At 34.0% G+C, this 18182-nt stretch overlaps 1 protein-coding gene, 1 long non-coding RNA gene and 1 pseudogene across 2 annotated transcripts in view; 2 read left to right on the top strand and 1 right to left on the bottom strand.

Annotated features, from left to right (window-relative positions):
• Positions 1-800: 800 nt before the first annotated feature.
• On the bottom strand, positions 801-12869 carry LOC127842291 (uncharacterized). The gene is made up of 3 exons (XR_008031533.1): positions 12718-12869; positions 1496-1550; positions 801-1060 (listed from the first exon to the last, which is right to left on the bottom strand). It is a non-coding gene; the product is annotated as an uncharacterized LOC127842291 (long non-coding RNA).
• LOC127842280 (homeobox protein slou-like) overlaps positions 7486-18182 on the top strand; it is a 15128-nt gene continuing 4431 nt past the window's right edge. The window contains exon 1 of the mRNA XM_052371715.1: positions 7486-8364. Within this exon, the coding sequence (XP_052227675.1) occupies positions 7734-8364 (631 nt within the window). The 5' untranslated portion in view covers positions 7486-7733. The remainder of the gene's footprint in view (positions 8365-18182) is intronic.
• On the top strand, positions 17837-18054 carry LOC127843302 (small nucleolar RNA snR44; annotated as a pseudogene).

Below are 18182 nucleotides of genomic sequence, written 5' to 3'. Positions count from 1 at the left end.
CCAACCCCGTTCAGATGCTGCAAGATGATATTAACAAAGAAATTCACCTTGATTTACGGCTAAAGTTAAGAATCTGTATTTGTGTTATTATGGTGTATTAAATTTAATAATGTATTAAGATTTCAATCACACTGAGGGATTAAATAAGTGTTTCTATTTTTCCAATTTCATTTGAGAGATGTTCTTGCACTTGATAATGATCTGGTGTTAAATTGTCGCAAATAATTTAGTGTCCTTGCAAAAATACGAAAAGAAAAAATACACTGATTATAGTCAAAATACAATAGCTGAAAATGAATAAATAATGTAAGTCGTTATATTGTTATTATCTAAATTGTAGGGCTCTGATACATGTTAATATGGTATGTGTTAAAATTGAAATTTTAAATTATTTTAATTCCTGTGGCTGAATTGAATAAGACTGTATATACGATATCTGTGTTATACGATGTTTTACAATAAGTCATATTATCAAATAATTTATTTCAGAAATTAAATGAAGGATGCTTCATGATTTCGCGCTAATACCGGATGGTTTTTCTTAACTATAAGAGACAAGTAATACTTTTACAAGTGCGTGCGAGATCGCTCTTACGTGATTGACACAATACAAATTGCAAATTATTTGTTTTAATTATTTTACTTACAGTTTACAAGACCATTCTGCGAGATAAAAAAAGACTAACCATATTTTCAGTAACGGAACAATTATTTTCGATTGGTATATTTTATTATCGGCCGTTCCCATGCCAACACGAATGTCGCAAAATTGTTGCGTGCCGCCATTGCCAATACCCATGACTAAATCCAATAAATTTCGCAATAAGTTACCAAAAACATCAATGTCAAATTCTTGGAATTACGGTTCATTCTGTATGTAAACGTCTTATAATTTGTTTATAACAACTCGTGTCACGATTCTCTTGAAAATACTGTCGTACCATCAGTCAGCGCGCGCAATATGAGAGCAGACGATGATGACGTCATCACTCAGCACTTTCTACCGGTATCGCCTGAACGCCACGCTTGTCTGCTGTGAACCAAGAAAAATGTCGTCTGTCTGGAAAAGTAATTAATGCCGCAGTATGTCAAGTAAATTTAACCTTAGGCTTAGCAGAATTTGTTTAAAACTGAATGTGAAGAAGTGTACTTAATGATGTATTCTGATAATCCGGTTTCACGTATCAACAAAAGAAAATAGTTTTTTATTGGTTAATTAGTTTAAACCTATTTATTTTAGCTCGATTGCATCGAAAGCCTAAGGCTTATATAAACGCTCTCGAGTCCGTTTCCTGGGCCTATAACCAGTACTTGGTGTTTTTAGGGGAGATCTAAAGAACGCCCCCACGGTGGGGATCGAACCCGTGACCTCCCGGTCGCTAGGCGGACACCATATCCATAACACCACTACGACCTTATAAATTTATATAAATATAACCATATAATATATTGGTTAATTGATGTCGTGTCTATTATAATATTTATTATATCGTACCTTTAAAACCAGAATTATCTATCGGCATACGGGCAAAACGGATGAAGACACTTTTCTGAAAAATAAAATACAATAAACATTTGAACTCAACCTCGGAAGGGCTTTTAACAAGTGGTGTCGTCCTGAAAAGGACAACCAACAAAAACAATATTGCGGAAAAGAAAAAAATACCAATTACTCTCTTACTCGTCCTATTATACAACAGAACATGACCGCACAACGAAATATGATGATGATTCTGATGATTTGTTGATTGTATTAGATTCTGCGAGGTAGCTGAAAGCGGATCTCATGGGCTCCTTAGCATGACAGGTGTGGCGATGTGGGGCAGTCTGACGGGTCCGAAAGGGGGGTCGTGATGCGCCCCATTTCACGTCATTTGCGGCCATCGGAACAAATTGGGCCCGATAAGCGCTGACCCATGACTGATGGGTATGGCACCTTGTGATAACAGAGGGGCAGGAGCTGATGCGCCATCACCTGGAAAATGACTTAAACGCAGCTATTACTCTCTTTGAAATGTCGATGTTTCGAGAATGGTTCACACGTCCCTTGCAATGTTTGCGCAGATTTGTTGCCACGCGTTTTTCGTGATAGATAAACTCCTCTTATCAGTTGACATCAACAACCAACATGATCTATCACATGATCTTCCACATCCTTACATTAGCGGTCAAGCATATTTCGTCCTTAAATCTTACGATTGGTTGCCATTATTATTGCGTTATACGTGTGTCTTTAACGAAGACATACTCGTTTTCTAGACGTAGAAATTTGCTGACATGTTCTTATATGTATAGTATCTAGGGTATTCGCCTTAGTACTAAAACTTGGCTTGTCTTGGTCGTCGTTCCGCTTTTAATAAAATATTATGAACGTTGAATCGTTCCGGGTATATTCTAATGTGCGTTGTCTAGGCGTTTTCGGTCTATGTTCGCATGTCTTGTTCAGTATTACCCCCCCCCCCCTCCCGGTACTTCTGATTGGTTGGCGTTCTTAAAGGGACCTTTTCACGTTTTGGTAAATTGACAAAATAAAAAAATGTTCCAGAATCGCAAATTATTGTTGAAACAGTAATACTGAACATTAACCATGCTCTAAAATATCCATTTTATCCTTCTTTTGACTATGTAAAAAACTGGAATTATAAAGCATTGCAACGCGAAACAATGGAATAATTTGGAGAGTTCTGTTCTTGTCGTTATATTTTGTGACACTACGAGGATTGCTTATATAAAGTATAAAATACATCACTCATTGTATGAGCACGCATGGCCGAGTGGTCTAAGCGTTATACTTTTACTCCAGGGGTTAGTGGTTCGAGCCAAGTTGAGGGTTACTTTTATCCTTCTTTTAATTTTATTCTTGTTTTTTTACTGCGGCGTTTCAGATCCAATGTTTACATTTATCAATATAAAGCATTTAATGACAAACTTCAATACATACCAAATTCCGTGAAAAGGTCCCTTTAATCTATATGACTTGACATTGGATGTCGTGAGTATTTTGGTATATGCCTATTTATTCCGCTATACTTTTTCGCTTGAAACAGACATTTCATTTTCTAATGCTGAAAGAAAAGTGGTAAACAATATTGCAGTCGCTTAAACAGCATGTAAGGGAGCCATAAAAAATTAAAGACGCTCAAGTCAATAATCTTTCAGACATCAATACCCGCATAAATTTCAAGCGCTATCGAAGATGTAAATGTAGCAAATCGAATGTTTAAAACTGCTTGTTATCGCTAAAATGTTATGAGCCATTGCGCACCCTCGGGATTTCACAAACTGGCTGTGTAATCACATAATCGTTAAATAATTTTACATGCCCCGAGACCCTGGGGATAAGCGCCCGGGTAGTAGCACCCGCTTCAAAGAACCCAGCGGTTAATTTGAAATAGGGATTAAGCAGACGAGAAACAGTTCTATCAAGGGCGTCCTTAGCCGGAAAAAGAGTTGAGTGACGGAACTCATTTCGGTGTATTCTTACGCCAGTGGTCATTCGTGTTGATAGGTTGTTGATGCAAGTGGTTTTCATGCTTTGGATTCCCCGCTGAAAAGTTCAAAGAAATACGTAAAGCTTGCGTCTCGTTTATGGTTTGATTTTATCGGCGTTTCTATAGAGTTAATTTTATTGAAAGCGTAGAATATAAACAGACAATCAATACCGATTGTAATTAGCAACAAATTACCGTCATTAGGGAATAAACGCTCTCTAATGGAGTTTCTGCCACGGTGTTTCGGAAATGATTAAAAGGCGCCTTGCACCCAAACGTTGCAACGCTCGGCTATGTATTTAAAACACACGTCTGGATGCATACGAACGATCGAGTTATTTAATGTGTAACTGGTGAAATAAGTACTTTTAATAATTGTTGTATAAATAAGTAAGATGCTATAGGCACGGTCCCAGATGAATAGTTAATCTGTTATTTTGAATATTTTCATCATTGGGGTTAACTTTATTTAGGTCGAGCACACGTGTATGTGCTATCAATAAAGCGTATAGCTGTTACAAGATTCAAATATATTAGAAGTTTAAAGTTAAAACATACAGTCTGACATTTTTTTAATATGACTCCATGTCTTTTTCGTTACCCACTAACATAACAACCGTTTTATGTAACAAAAAGTTCCAAGGGGCATACGGACGGTTATTACGTCATTTTGTTTTCCTTAATACGATTATCTTTATCTAGTATGTTTTATAAAATGCTCGTTTTATGTAAAGATTCATTTAAATATGCTGGTTTTTTTTCTACAATTATGAACATATGTCATCGGAGACTTGTTTTTAGCGGGCAACGGGACAATTAATAGTAGAAATGGTATAATCTTTATAAATTCAAATATATATATTAATATAAATAAAGCGGAAGGTGATCGACAAAACTAGTATTTCATTGACATTGTTGTTTGCTATACGCCAATTATTTCCAACCTTGATAAGGATGTCCAATTACAGAAATCTTCCAAATCTTGATGCACCATTTCTTCCCTTAAATATATGAGCCGTGTTCTGAGAAAACTGGGCTTAATACATGTGCGTAAAGTGTCATCCCAGATTAGCCTGTGCAGTCCGCACAGGCTAATCAGGGACGACACTTTCCGCCTACACTATATTTTCGGTAAGGAGGGACTTCCTTGAAATTAAAAAAATAAAATTAGCCTGTGTGGACTGCACAGGCTAATCTGGGATGACACTTTACACACGTGCATTAAGCCCAGTTTTCTCAGAACGCGACTCATATATAAACATCAGATTATGGAATAGTGTCGAATGTAGCTAAAATATTCGAACAATCAACCGGTATATATATATATATATATATATATATATATATATATATATATATATATATATATATATATATATTTATTTATTTTATGCTTTCCGGTGGCTTATAGAGAAATATCAGTGAAATAAAACTGGTATTTCACTGTTTGAAACAGTGAAAAATAACAGTGAAAAATAACGATATTTTTCACTGCTTTACTGTGAAATGACGTCATTTTTTCGACGAAATGACGTCATAAATCCAGCGACATTATCCAGTTAAACTCTTTTACAATGTATATAAACGGTGCAAAAAGCATAAAATAAAAAGAAAATTTGTTGGAATCGATGGAATATCGATTTTAATTCACTCGTGATCATAAACAATACATATTTTCACTCGTGGCTGCGCCACTCGTGAAAATATTATTGTATATGATCACTCGTGAAATAAAATCGATATTCCATCGAATCCAACAAATATCCTCTATATATATATATATATATATATATATATATATATATATATATATATATATATATATATATATATATATATATAAATTATGTTTAGGGTCCATACAATTAGTTGAAAATTGTGTTGGTGAAATAGCACATTAACTGGATAAATAATGATTTTATAGAGCAATGTTTTATTAAAATCGTACAGTTTCACCGGTATGCATTAAATAAAAGTTCCGTGCTTCGTTGTAGCTTTTGTTTTGAATCTATGCAAAATAAAATATATTTAAAATATATTTAAAAAATCCAGCCTTTGTTTTAATGGGTACATTTGAATATTAGGTACTCTTGAATACATCGGATCTTTCCCAATTTTACTCAAACTCAACTTTCTTACGACGCACCAATTTAAAGTTTTACACGAAACGTAGAATTTTTCCGATAAAAATAGTTTTAATTACTTTGATGAATCGATGTAAGATATTTTTTACGAATATCATTAAAATAATCATGAAAATCATCGTTTTCATAAATCACCTGTATGTTTTTCTCTGATGATAACGCTGTGTGCTTCATGGTACGAAATGCGAACTAATGGGGTGGAATATTGCGTAAAAACCCCAAAGTGATATCAGATGCAGGCTAAGAGGCGACAATCCACTAAATAAGATGTGTTATTACCACATTAATCAGTCAGCGCCCTTGCAAACTCTATTTACTTTATGGTTTGAAATGATTTAAGGGTAATAATAATTCTGTCAAAAAATAAACTCGAATAATTTTGCTTAATTCGCTAATGCGGTGTACGGTGTTAAAGTTAATCATGGTGACAGAAGGACAAAGTATCGGTTTTTAGTTTGAACCTGTTGCATGTAAACTGCTACGAAACCGCGCAACAAACAGAACAAGATATTTTTCGTTTTTGATAAAATTTAATTTCATGTAAGCATTAAATGTTGTGTCGTGGGATCCCAATACGATATAATACGCCATGCATTTTATTTTCTTTCTTTTTTCCGAGAAAAAAACGCACTCGAGATCGGGAAGGGAATTTCATCCTCGTGTTTTATTGGACTCCTGGTGATAACCCGTTATCTCGATGCAAAGGACACATACAACACACATTGTTTTTCCATGAGTAAAGCCGGAGCCGTATTCACCAACCAATTCTTAGACGTAAAAATAAAGACTAGACTTAGAACCAATAAACAAATATGTTCAGAGTTTTAATATCCTAGTATGTGCTGGCTTCCACTGGCGGTTATGCTATTAACAAAAAATAATTTCACGAAGAATGGTGTAAATAGAGGAAGTTAATGCCAGGTTTGATTTCAAGTAAATGCAATTGACGAGACTTCATTTAAACGAAAAATGTCATAAAAGCGGAAAGTGTCGTTCCTGATTAGCTTGTGCTGCACAGGCGAATCTGGGACGACATTTTACGCACATTTATTATGCCCAGTTTTCACAGAACGCGACTCATATACTAAAAGACCAGTTTTCTCTATAAAAAAAAGAAATCATTTGAATACTTATGAAAGATTCAAATCTTGGAAAACTTACCCTTTCCATCTCTAAAACGTATTTTTTTTACAACTCATACCTTCACAGCATGTGTATTGTGTGACCGGTCTTCAAGACAATCTTTCAACAACGGCACATTCCACCTGACGTAAATATACCACACGGTTAGAACTTCATTAACGTGTGACTAATTTAATTTGTTGTATGTGATCGCCGAACATAAATATTTGAATAACGGGAAATCAATCCGCCGACATAATGCGATTTCAATCCAGATTCTATTCTTGCTTTAAGATTAAAACAAAACATTTCAACTAAACGGATTATCGCATCATTTGATGACCGGCTTTCTTACGCTTAAATATTATTTAACGGACATATTTAGAATAGAAATGAATCGAAATTGTTTTCCGAATTACAACTCGATTTTCTGATTATTTCCCTAATTTGTACTGATTTATTTGTATTTGTCTAAAGCGTTTTAACCTTTCGATAAAAAAACCAGTAGGAATATTTATTCTTCGGTTTTAGATTGTTAAATAACAGCAACAATATGGCTCAATTAATACACAATCCACCGTTGCCAAAGATTTTTTCCAATTGGCTCGCTTAAACTCCGCCCATCAATAAACACGAACGCGCCCATTCAATTTCATGCGCATGCGCTTTTTGATGACAGAAATTGTTCTTATGGAGAGACGGCCCACGAGTGAAATGTTGAAGAAACTGTTCTAATAACCGTTTGTCATACTGCTGCTCAATATTTAATGTTCATGTAGGCATTCATGTTGTGTGCAAATAATTACAAGAGTTGTGGTCGATTTCTAGATTGAGGAATAACCTAATTCGACAAGAGTTTAACATTATTTAATGGTGCGGGTAGAATTACTGAGCTAACAATACCAGTTGAAAATAACTTATAGTAAAATTAGTTTATGACAAACATAAAAATAACGTCAATAACACGTTTTTTTTTATGGATACATCATTAAGGCGCGGTATCACCGCAATGAACGACACAGATTTATCAACACAAACTATTACGAACGATACGGAGGATTTGGACGAACTCGGAAATAATTTATTAAGTGTGCGTAATTCATTTCAAAAACTTCATAAAGTACATACTAAAGGATTGCACCCCAAACGAAGGGATACTGGTGACACCATGCTCAAACCAGGGTTTAACTACAAACAGAGCAACTCAGTCGAACCGGAAATGTCGAAAACTACCTGCGTTAGTGAAGTATACATGTTAACGACTTCTGGCAAAGGGAAAGCGAAAATGTGTCACGTAAATGCAGACAACGACAGGAATGACGATTGCAGTGTAAATCCGGAAGCAAAGGACTCCAAAAGCATAGGCGGTTGCAGTACCGGATGTCCGGAAACGCTGGAGAGCCGGCTTCAGGGCGACCCGTCACTTCAGGACCGCTGCGACGAGAACAAGATTCGGACCACCTCATTTTCGGTATCGGACATTTTGGATCCCAACAAGTTTGTCGGCTGCGGCTTAAACAAGGTGTGGCACCCTTGGTTGAGGGACGACGGAGTCAGGGATTACTCGAAGTCGAGTTTTGAAAGAGGGTCACCAGATAGCGACAGAGGTTAGTTCCTTGCTTGTACTCACATACTTTTGTACGAACCGACATTATTGAGTAGCTTTTTGTGTATGTTGTTTGTTTTGTGCTATATCGACTCAGAGTCATTTTTAAATGGTAGTATAATTACTTTTATGACCAGCTTTAATAATTATCATAAAAATAAACATAATACTACTACTACTACTACTACTACTACTACTACTACTACTACTACTACTACTACTAATAATAATAATGATAATAATAATAATAATAATAATAATAATAATAATAATAATAATAATAATAATAATAATAATCTTTATAATAAAAATAATAATAATTTGAAAATTTAATTTATTATTTAATTAATAATAATAGTAATAATAATAATAATAATAATAATAATAATAATATTTTTTTTAATTATTATTATTATTATTATATTGTTATTATTATTATTATTACTGAGTTAGAAGTAGTAGTAGTAGTAGTAGTAGTAGTAGTAGTAGTAGTAGTAGTAGTAGTAGTAGTAGAAGTAGTAGTAGAAATATTAATAGAAGAAGTAGTAGTAGTAGTAGTAGTAGTAGTAGTAGTAGTAGTAGCAGTAGTAGTAGTAGTAGTAGTAGTAGTAGTAGTAGTAGTAGTAGTAGTAGTAGTAGTAGTAGTAGTAGTAGTAGTAGTAGTATAGTAGAAGTAGTAGTTGTTGTCGTAGTAGTAGTAATAGGAAATAATGCGGAAGACCTTTTAAAATATTCAAATTTGGTATTAAGCATGCCATAAACACATATACAATCAGAAATATATGTCGATTAAAAATCATTCGTGAAACATTTTTTACGCACGTCTTTCCCCATAAGAAGCAACATTTTAAGTGTTTTTTTTATATGAGCTAACGCCGGGTATGCGAATACTTCGTTTACGGATGGCACTTCACTAACAGAGAACAACAAACGCCACGCGCTAGAGCTAAGTTCCTCTGTTTTATTTAAAGTTATATCCTAAAGATTAGTTTTTGAGACAAGACACATGGTCGAGTTGATAAATGGTGTATCCTTTTGTATTGGGAATACACAATTTCACGGTAGAATGGTACAGTTTGCCCAAAAAATAGAAAATTCGATCTGAAAACAGCATACACTGGATGAACAGTAAACATTTTAACAAAATAAAACTACTTAGAATTATTGCAAGAAATTGTTTGCTATTCCAGCATGTAGAGTAATCACTGTGCTTCAAATACTGAAATTTTGATAGCATTCAATGAAATATAAACAAAGATAGTGCATTTTGTAATAGGTGGCATACATAAAGTTGCAGCCACTTTGTTTACCGATAAAGGGCACTTCAGATTACGGAGACTTTCAACAAAGCGGGCACTCTAATAACTGAGTTTTATCTTCTACCTCAAATGCATTTATTTATATTATGGCTATTCATACGAAACATTTTTAAAATATATTTTTCAAAAATCACATTACTATCAATTTATACTAGATCTATGTTTATTATAATTGCAATTTTCAAATAAGATAATATTTATTATTAAATAAATGTGTACGGATAATGCGGATCAACACAATCGTGTTTAATTTTACTTATAGCAGGGCTCTAGATAACGGTAGTGAAGGGGTCTTTATGACGCAAATACACATTTGTTCTTCATAAAATCCTTTGTCGGTTGTGCTTATTTGAATCGCATCATCAAGACGATACTTATGCGTAGCAACAAAATTAAAAAGAGAATGGTAAAACTCCCTGTATTTTGAGCCCTGCTTATAGGGAGCACTTCCCTTTACGCAACGCTAACGTTTGCTCGAAGTGCGATTCACCTGACCCTAAATCACTGTATTGGTTGAGTTTTAAGAATCCCGGTTAAAATTAAATCGTAAAAACAACTGATTCTGGAAAAAAAGGAATGCGTACATAAAATGTTTAAATGTCATATTATGGAGTCAGTACTTAGTATACCCACACAAACGAAGTTTAGGGTGCTATATTGGATAGAACTTCATATGCAGCATGTGTTGTGTTTATATTAAAACAAAGACGGATATGCATAATTTTTACACCACTATCGTGTGATTAAATCAACCCCGCCCGTTCTTTTATTGCTATTTTCGTTTATTGGCATTGAGCCAAAAAGTTCCAATAGAATTTCGAACCTGCATCGCTGCTGATATTAATCTCTGAGAGGCAGTTTAAGCAGAGTGATTATTCATGACATGCTATCTAATATAAAAGTAAATAGCCTTAGTACCTTCATTTGGACATAAAGATAAATGCTTTAGATCAACCGCTTAGAACGTAATTTAAAATATATGGTCATATAGATTTTACTCATTAGACATATCCAATTTGTTTAACATTTATCTTTCACATTTATACCAAATCATAATCATATTTCAAAGGGATAAGAACATGATTCGGTTATTCGTTTTTTATTTGCGTACTAAGTACATACATTTGTATTTATTGCCTGCTTACTTTAACAGTATTCCACAGCGAATTCTGCATTTTTAATTCACAAAAAACGAGTGTGTTATATCTGGAAAAAAGTGTCTAGATGTCGGGAAACGAAGTGCCATTGTTTTTTAGATGATCGGTAAACGAAGTGCAGATGAAAAATGTGCATGCGACTCTTAAAACATTTGAATTTTCTCAAATACATTAGTAAACTAAAATGTAACATGTTGTAACATTACTGGATATATTGATCTTTTATTTCGAATAGTAAGCACGTTCTTGATTTATTTCCAAGTATGTTTATTTTGTTTAAATATGTACTGATCATTCAATTCATGCTGATTATCGATGGCATTTTATCGTTTTTTTTTAAATAATTCACCGTTTTTCCGCGAATTTCTTTCTTCGCAATACGAAGTGCTATACCATTAATCACCCAAACAATGTTCTGTGTCTTAAAACCAAATAAACAGAACATAAATACAAAAAAACTGAAGAACTCACCTCTCGCGCGTGGCGTTTGTTGTTCTCTGTAAGTGAAGTGCCATCCGTAAACGAAGTATTCGCATACCCGGCGTGTAATATTTGTTTCTCGAAAATTTAAATCTGCATATTGTATTGCGTATTTTAAAAACTCACAAGGACGTGAACAAATTAATTTTAACATATCTTAGAACTGCTGGTACTTATTATATACCACAATTATGTTAAGATAACTATTCAAAGCACTTGTATATTTTTATGCTTATTCAAATGGCCATACTTTGTCTGGTCTTTCTTCTAATTTAATTAGACATAATAATATATTTAATAAATTAGAAAAATGTTAAATTTTATAGTATTAATTTAGTAATTCAGTAATTTGATCGAAATATTTCTACAATTTCTTTAACTCATTCGAGTGCGACGGTAAAGTTTTCATTTCAGAAATAATTGGATTTAACTTTCTTACGAACAAATTGTCAACGATCGTTTTAAACGACCCTTCAACTGTACTATATTTGCTCCCGCACGCCGCTATGTATACTTTTACTGATCAAATAACTCGGTATGTCTGCAGTTATCTATGCGAATAGCACCATTAAAATTAATTCATAGTATTAGTACAAGTACTTTGACATGCGTCATACGTAAATGTGTCTAATGAAATATGTGGTCAGGGAAGTTCCAGACCTGACCCAGGGTCAAGGGCAACGCTGCCGGCATTAAAGTCACGCAATGTTTCGTGGCCTTCACCCATTTATGCCTATTGGACTCTCCCATCCTTCTAAATTGGATCAATTTATTTCCAAAATTAGGGAGGTCTAGTATATTTATTTCTATATTTAGAATATTTCTTACAGAAATTCCTTAAAGCAAACAGCGCATACCCTGATGAGACGCCGCACTATGCGGCGTCTCATCTGGGTTTACGCTGTTTGCCAAGGCCTTTTTTCTAGACGCTAGGCATAAATGGGTTAAGAGCGAGCACGGTAGCTCTTTTTCCACTTTTTGTCTTCCAATATTATTTCATCAAATATATCCCGTAGTTTTGGTATTATTGCTACTGCTGTAGAATTTCTAGAAATCGAAATAGGTTCGAGTAGTTATTGACTGCGGCAGCATATTAAGCAACAGGAGCTGTATCAACAGTTACAAACTCACCTTATCTTGAGTACAACCCTATATTAACTAATTTATGCATAGCGTCTAGAAAAAAGGTCTTGGCAAACAGCGTAGACCAGATGAGACGCCGCATGATGCGGCGTCTCATCATGGTCTACGCTGTTTGCTTGAAGGAATTTCTGTAAGAAATATTCTAAATATAGAAATAAATATACTAGACATCCCCAATTTTGGAAATACATTGATCCAATTTAGAAGGATGGGAGAGTCCACTAGGCATAAATGGGTTAATGTATCCGTACTCACCTTATCTTGATTACAGCCCTATATTAATGTATCCGCACGCACTGTTCCAGAAACGCAAATTATGAGTACATGCAGTTATCATTAATGAGTCAATAAAAAGGCGGATGAAATATTAATCGGTTAAATTATCGGAACTCAACTATGACGTTTAATTCCCATCGTCCTTATGTCGTGTTCGCTTTTTATAACATAATGGCTCTAGCAATTTAGTACATGCACATATATACGATAAGGCAGCAATGAGACGGTGAAAACATTAGTGATAGTCCCATGATTATTGATTCGCTATTTTCGTTCAGGTTTCATTTAATAATTTACAATAAAAATCCCATAGTTATCCAGTTCATTTCGTATCAGTGAGATTTATATTGTAAATTACACGGCCGATGTTGCTGTTAAAGCTGTCCTATTAACCCATTTATGCCTAGTGGACTATTCCATCCTTCTAAATTGGATCAATTTATTTCCAAAATTAGGGATGCCTAGTATATATTTTGTCTTAATTAAGAATTTTTCTAACAGAAATTCCTATAAGCAAACAGCGAAGACCCTGATGAGACGCCGCATCATGTGGCGTCTCAATGGATCTACGCTGTTTGCCCAGGCCTTTTTTGTAGACGCTAGGCATAAATGGGTTTAAACATGTACATGCTTTTCGATCATTATCTAAGATTTTGCAAAAATACAATATCGAATGATGGTATCATCTCGTTGCTAGATTCGCTATTACAAAATATTATCATTATCGTATGGGGTCACATTTTAGGACCAGGAACCTTTTGCTGTTTTTCGGTGACGAACCCAAAATCGAAGTAATATTGAAGTCACACACATGGTGCGGCAATGAAAATAATCCAGCCTACAATAATGCAGTTTTAAAGAGGCCTTTTCACAGATTTTGGCATATATTGAAGTGTGTTATTTAATGCTTTATATTGATAAATGTGCACATTGGATCTACAATGCTTAAGTAAAAAAAAAAAAAAAAAAAAACAAGAATAAAATTAAAGAAAGACAAAAAATCTCAACTGGACTCGAACCACTGACCCCTGGAGTAAATGTCTATCGCTTAGACCACTCGGCCATCCGTGCTCGTACACTTAGCTATGTATTTTACACTTAATATAAGCCATCATCGTAGTATCCCATAATATAACAACAACAACAACAACAATAACAACAGAACTCTCCAAATTATTCAATCGTTGCGCGTTGCAACGCTTTATAAGTTTCAGGTTTTAAAATTGTCAAAATATGCATATATTTAATGGATATTTTAGAGCATGGTAAATGTTCAGTATTACTGTTTCCTCACAAATATCATAACTGCAACGAAAATTTGCGAATCTGAAACAATTTGTTTATATTGACAATTTACCAAAACGTGAAAATGCTTCTTTAACTAGTTATTGTAGTGGAGTAGTCTTTTGAAGAGACGGCGCGTCTCGCGTTCTTGGCGCAGCTAGTTTACTATTCACAGCTCTGTGCGTTACTAATGAGCTCCAATACAGACTCCGGAGTGGGTTAATTTATTATTAATTGACTCGTAATGGCTGACGCAATGGGTGATCTTTTTAAGAGCGCCGGATTTCTGTCGCAGAACTATTAAATACACGGAAAATTCGCGATTTTAGTGATCTAAAATCAATTGTATAAAGGCAAAAAACTTATGCCCGGTTCGAAATGTGAATAATATTTAATTACTCAATAATTGACAAATATTTATATACGCTTGAACTGGGATCATTCTTATGATAAAAGCGCCTTAGAACAAATGATCAATACATTGTCATGTTGATTTGTTTCCTATTTGTAAAATTTCAAGAGCCTACTTGCACATTAACACATTTTCTTTTATATGCTAACTTTTGATGTGAGACTTAAACCAGGGACCTATTAAATAAAAATACATTTAAATTATTTAAAGAACTCTTCACAATGTGTTGCCAGATGATAGTAAGTACATATAAATAATGATTATAATGAAATGAAATCCTCACCAGCTTAAACATGCCTTTAGCCATTTACAAAATAAGTATGGCAAATGCAATAAGATCGGTTAAGTAATATCATCACACACACACAAAATGTACATATACATATTCAAGCATAATATACATGCATATATAAAATATAATTATGTGATTATTAAACTTAAATACGGTGATAAGAAGTTATGTGCCCTACCCATATCCTTGTTTCTTTGTTATCAATGAAATATAAATGCAAATTGCATTTATAAGGAAAAAGCATCAAGATGCCAGAAAAACAAACGAACCATTTAAGGAAATGGCGAGTATTATAGTATAACGTGCAATAAATAAAGCAAGCAACACAAACGCTCGTAATTTAAATATAATGAAAAGAAAAGGTAAATACGACGTGATTAAATAATTTATTTACGATCGACCCTCCACAAAAAAATGTGTTTTCTTTGTTCGTTTAAACGCTTTCGACTGGTATTTAGAAGGATCAGAGAATACAAAATCACCAACACGTTCAAGGGCAAAGTTTATGACAAACGAGTAAGTTGTCAGTAAAACAATCTTCGTTTTTTATTAAAACTTATAAAACATCATTTGTTTGATTACAACTGTAGCTACCAATAATTTTAGCATGCACGGGATAATTATTGGTGGCCAGCTAGTCTAACACATATTTGATTCAGTCCGGTTAGTTTTCCATGTATCTCATACATCACAAAGTCGCATTGGCGTTAAAGCGTTTAAAAGCATCCGTGTTTTGTAAACGTCCAATACCCCGGCTTCGGTTAATGTTTATTCACCTGCTTTTCAACGCTTCATGCGAATCAAAACACTCGCATCCGGGGAGAAGCTAATATACAGCTCATGTTTTCTTGAAATGCCGCTATAAAGCAAATACATGTGTTTTATACAAAATGTATTGAAATAAATACGCAGTACATAAACTTTACTTTTTTTTCATTAAAAACTAAGAAATAAAGGTTCTTATGTATTACTTGTAAATACAGTAGCAAATATCTCATTTCAATAGTTAGTTACACCAATTAATTGTCCGGAAGAGTGCAGCAGTATCGCAAAGAACTAACGAGAACATGTGACTGCGTCTAGTTGCATTTATTAGACATTTATAGTATAGCATATCTAAAATGATTCACAAATAATTCGTATGTGAACGCTACTTTTTTCTTAGAGATTTTTAAATGTGAGCATCGTCCTGGGAAAACGGGACTAAACCATGTGCGTTAACCCTTTGCATGCTGGGAAATTTGCCGTCTGCTAAAATGTCGTCTGCTGAATTGATAAAATTCGCATTTTCTTCGATTTTTTTTCAAAGAATACTATCAGAATAGCAAACAGTTTGGATCCTGATGAGACGCCACGTTCTGTGGCGTCTCATCTGGATCCAAACTGTTTGCAAAGGCCTTTAAAATTCGGTTCCCGCACTGAAAGGGTTAAATGTCATCACAGATTAGCCTGTGCAGCACGCGAAGGCTAATCGGGGACACCACTTTCCACCATTACTGGAATTTCAGGAGAACGGAGATCTCATTGAAACGATCAATTCCATAATTGCTGAACGCGTCGTCAATCAGAATATATTAATTGTAAATAAATCTATTATTATAAAATCATGCGCGCCACCATTTTTAGAGTACTACATCAACACGATATGAATCGCTTAAATAGATTATTGCTTCGTCAGCTATTTAAGGAAATGTCAGTATACACGATTAGAAAGGGTGAGTAAATTTTTGCCACTCCCTTTACCTTATTGCATAAATATAATTTAGGAATGTATTAGATACAACAAACAGTGGTTGTTTTACAGTTTTCTTAAAGATAATTTCAGTTATTTAAGATATTGCAATACTTTTAAGTTTTTAAGTTAAGTTTTACAACCCAAGCAATACCTACTTTATTAATATTAAATATTGTCAATTTAATAAATATAAATAAATCAAACTTTCAATAATATCAATAGTAAATTAATAACATTAAAGAGCAAGGTAAACGATGACTCAATTTCGTTTCAACTTTATTTCAAATCTAACGCGGTTATATTAAATGAACTTATTAAATTCGTATAAAATAATTGGGATGTAACGAAATTTCCAATTAAATACCCATCCTAAAAATTGTTCCGCTGGGATATTAACAGAAATATTTCAATAATTTAATACCAGCAAATCATATACGAAAAATGAAGATCGTTAGAATTTCAATTTGGCCTTTTAGTTATTCGCGAACTAAATGCACATTAATGTATTTGAGGGGATGCACCAACGGTTTGTATTATATTTAATTTAAAGATGCACAATTAATTTCGCTTAAAAAATATTTGTTAATCGTTAATATGCGTTTAATGAATTCTATGAAATGAGCCCGGTGTAGTATCGTGTTTATTTTACAAATGCACAATCAAAGTCCATGTACGAAAAGAATATGTTAATTGATAATATTCGTTAAAACCAGTTGTCAACATCAGTTGAAAAACATGATATAAATAAAAATGAAAATGTATACGGTTAATCATTCCAAAAATAAGCCGGTAATTAAATAATTAATTAAAAAATTAAAATAAAGTTCTAACATTAACTTCTTGTAATGTTGAAACTTAGTTTTGATATTTTCTATGAGACATTCGTATTAAAATACTTGTTTACAGAATCGTGAGACTTGCGAAATGATAGTCTTCCACTTTTTGCGCCTCTCCCTTCACCTTATTGCATAAATATAATTTAGGAATGTATTAGATACAACACAAGTTAAGAATGTATAGAACAACGTATAAAATAGCGCACAATAACATCACTTCCGTAGACATATGCTGGAAAAAACGATTTTATGAGTAACCATTCTTTAAAAATTTATTAAGAAAATTATAAAGCGTTACAATTCGTAACCATTTAATATTTTGAACAATTTCTGTTGTTTTGGGTACTATTTGTGTCAACCACGTTCTATACATTGGTAGGCTAAAAGGCGCTATGTGTTATCGCCAGATGGATGGTTGAGATGGAAACACGGAAGCTCTTTTATTAACACATATTTTTTATATGGTGTACGAACTTGTCCAAAACTATTCTAAACTGTCCGGGACGGTTTATAAACCGTCCGGGACGGTTTGTAAACTGTCCCGGACAGTTTACTAAACTGTCCCGGACAGTTTCTTACTTTTGAACCGCTCGTGCGTCTGTAAACTGTACCGGGCGATTTATTTTGTGTATTACAAACCGTCCGGGGCAGTTTAGGAAACTGTCCGGGACGGTTTCCTAAACTGTCCGGGACGGTTTCCTAAACTGTCCGGGACGGTTTCCTAAACTGTCCCGGACGGTTTACAGGCATAAATTTTAGTACGGCAAAGGTTCTTAGGAGGAGTCAATCAACCAATCAGAACACTCGTAACACTTCGCATTTGTGTGCCATTTCGAAAGTGAGAATTTCCTTTTTAGTAACGTTTACTCGAGTGATTGTTCGATA

This window comes from Dreissena polymorpha, chromosome 8 (assembly GCF_020536995.1).
Source record: "Dreissena polymorpha isolate Duluth1 chromosome 8, UMN_Dpol_1.0, whole genome shotgun sequence".
Lineage (NCBI taxonomy): Eukaryota > Metazoa > Mollusca > Bivalvia > Myida > Dreissenidae > Dreissena > Dreissena polymorpha.
The sequence above is the reverse complement of the archived record's forward strand: the minus strand, read 5'-3'. Positions and strand labels throughout refer to the sequence as shown.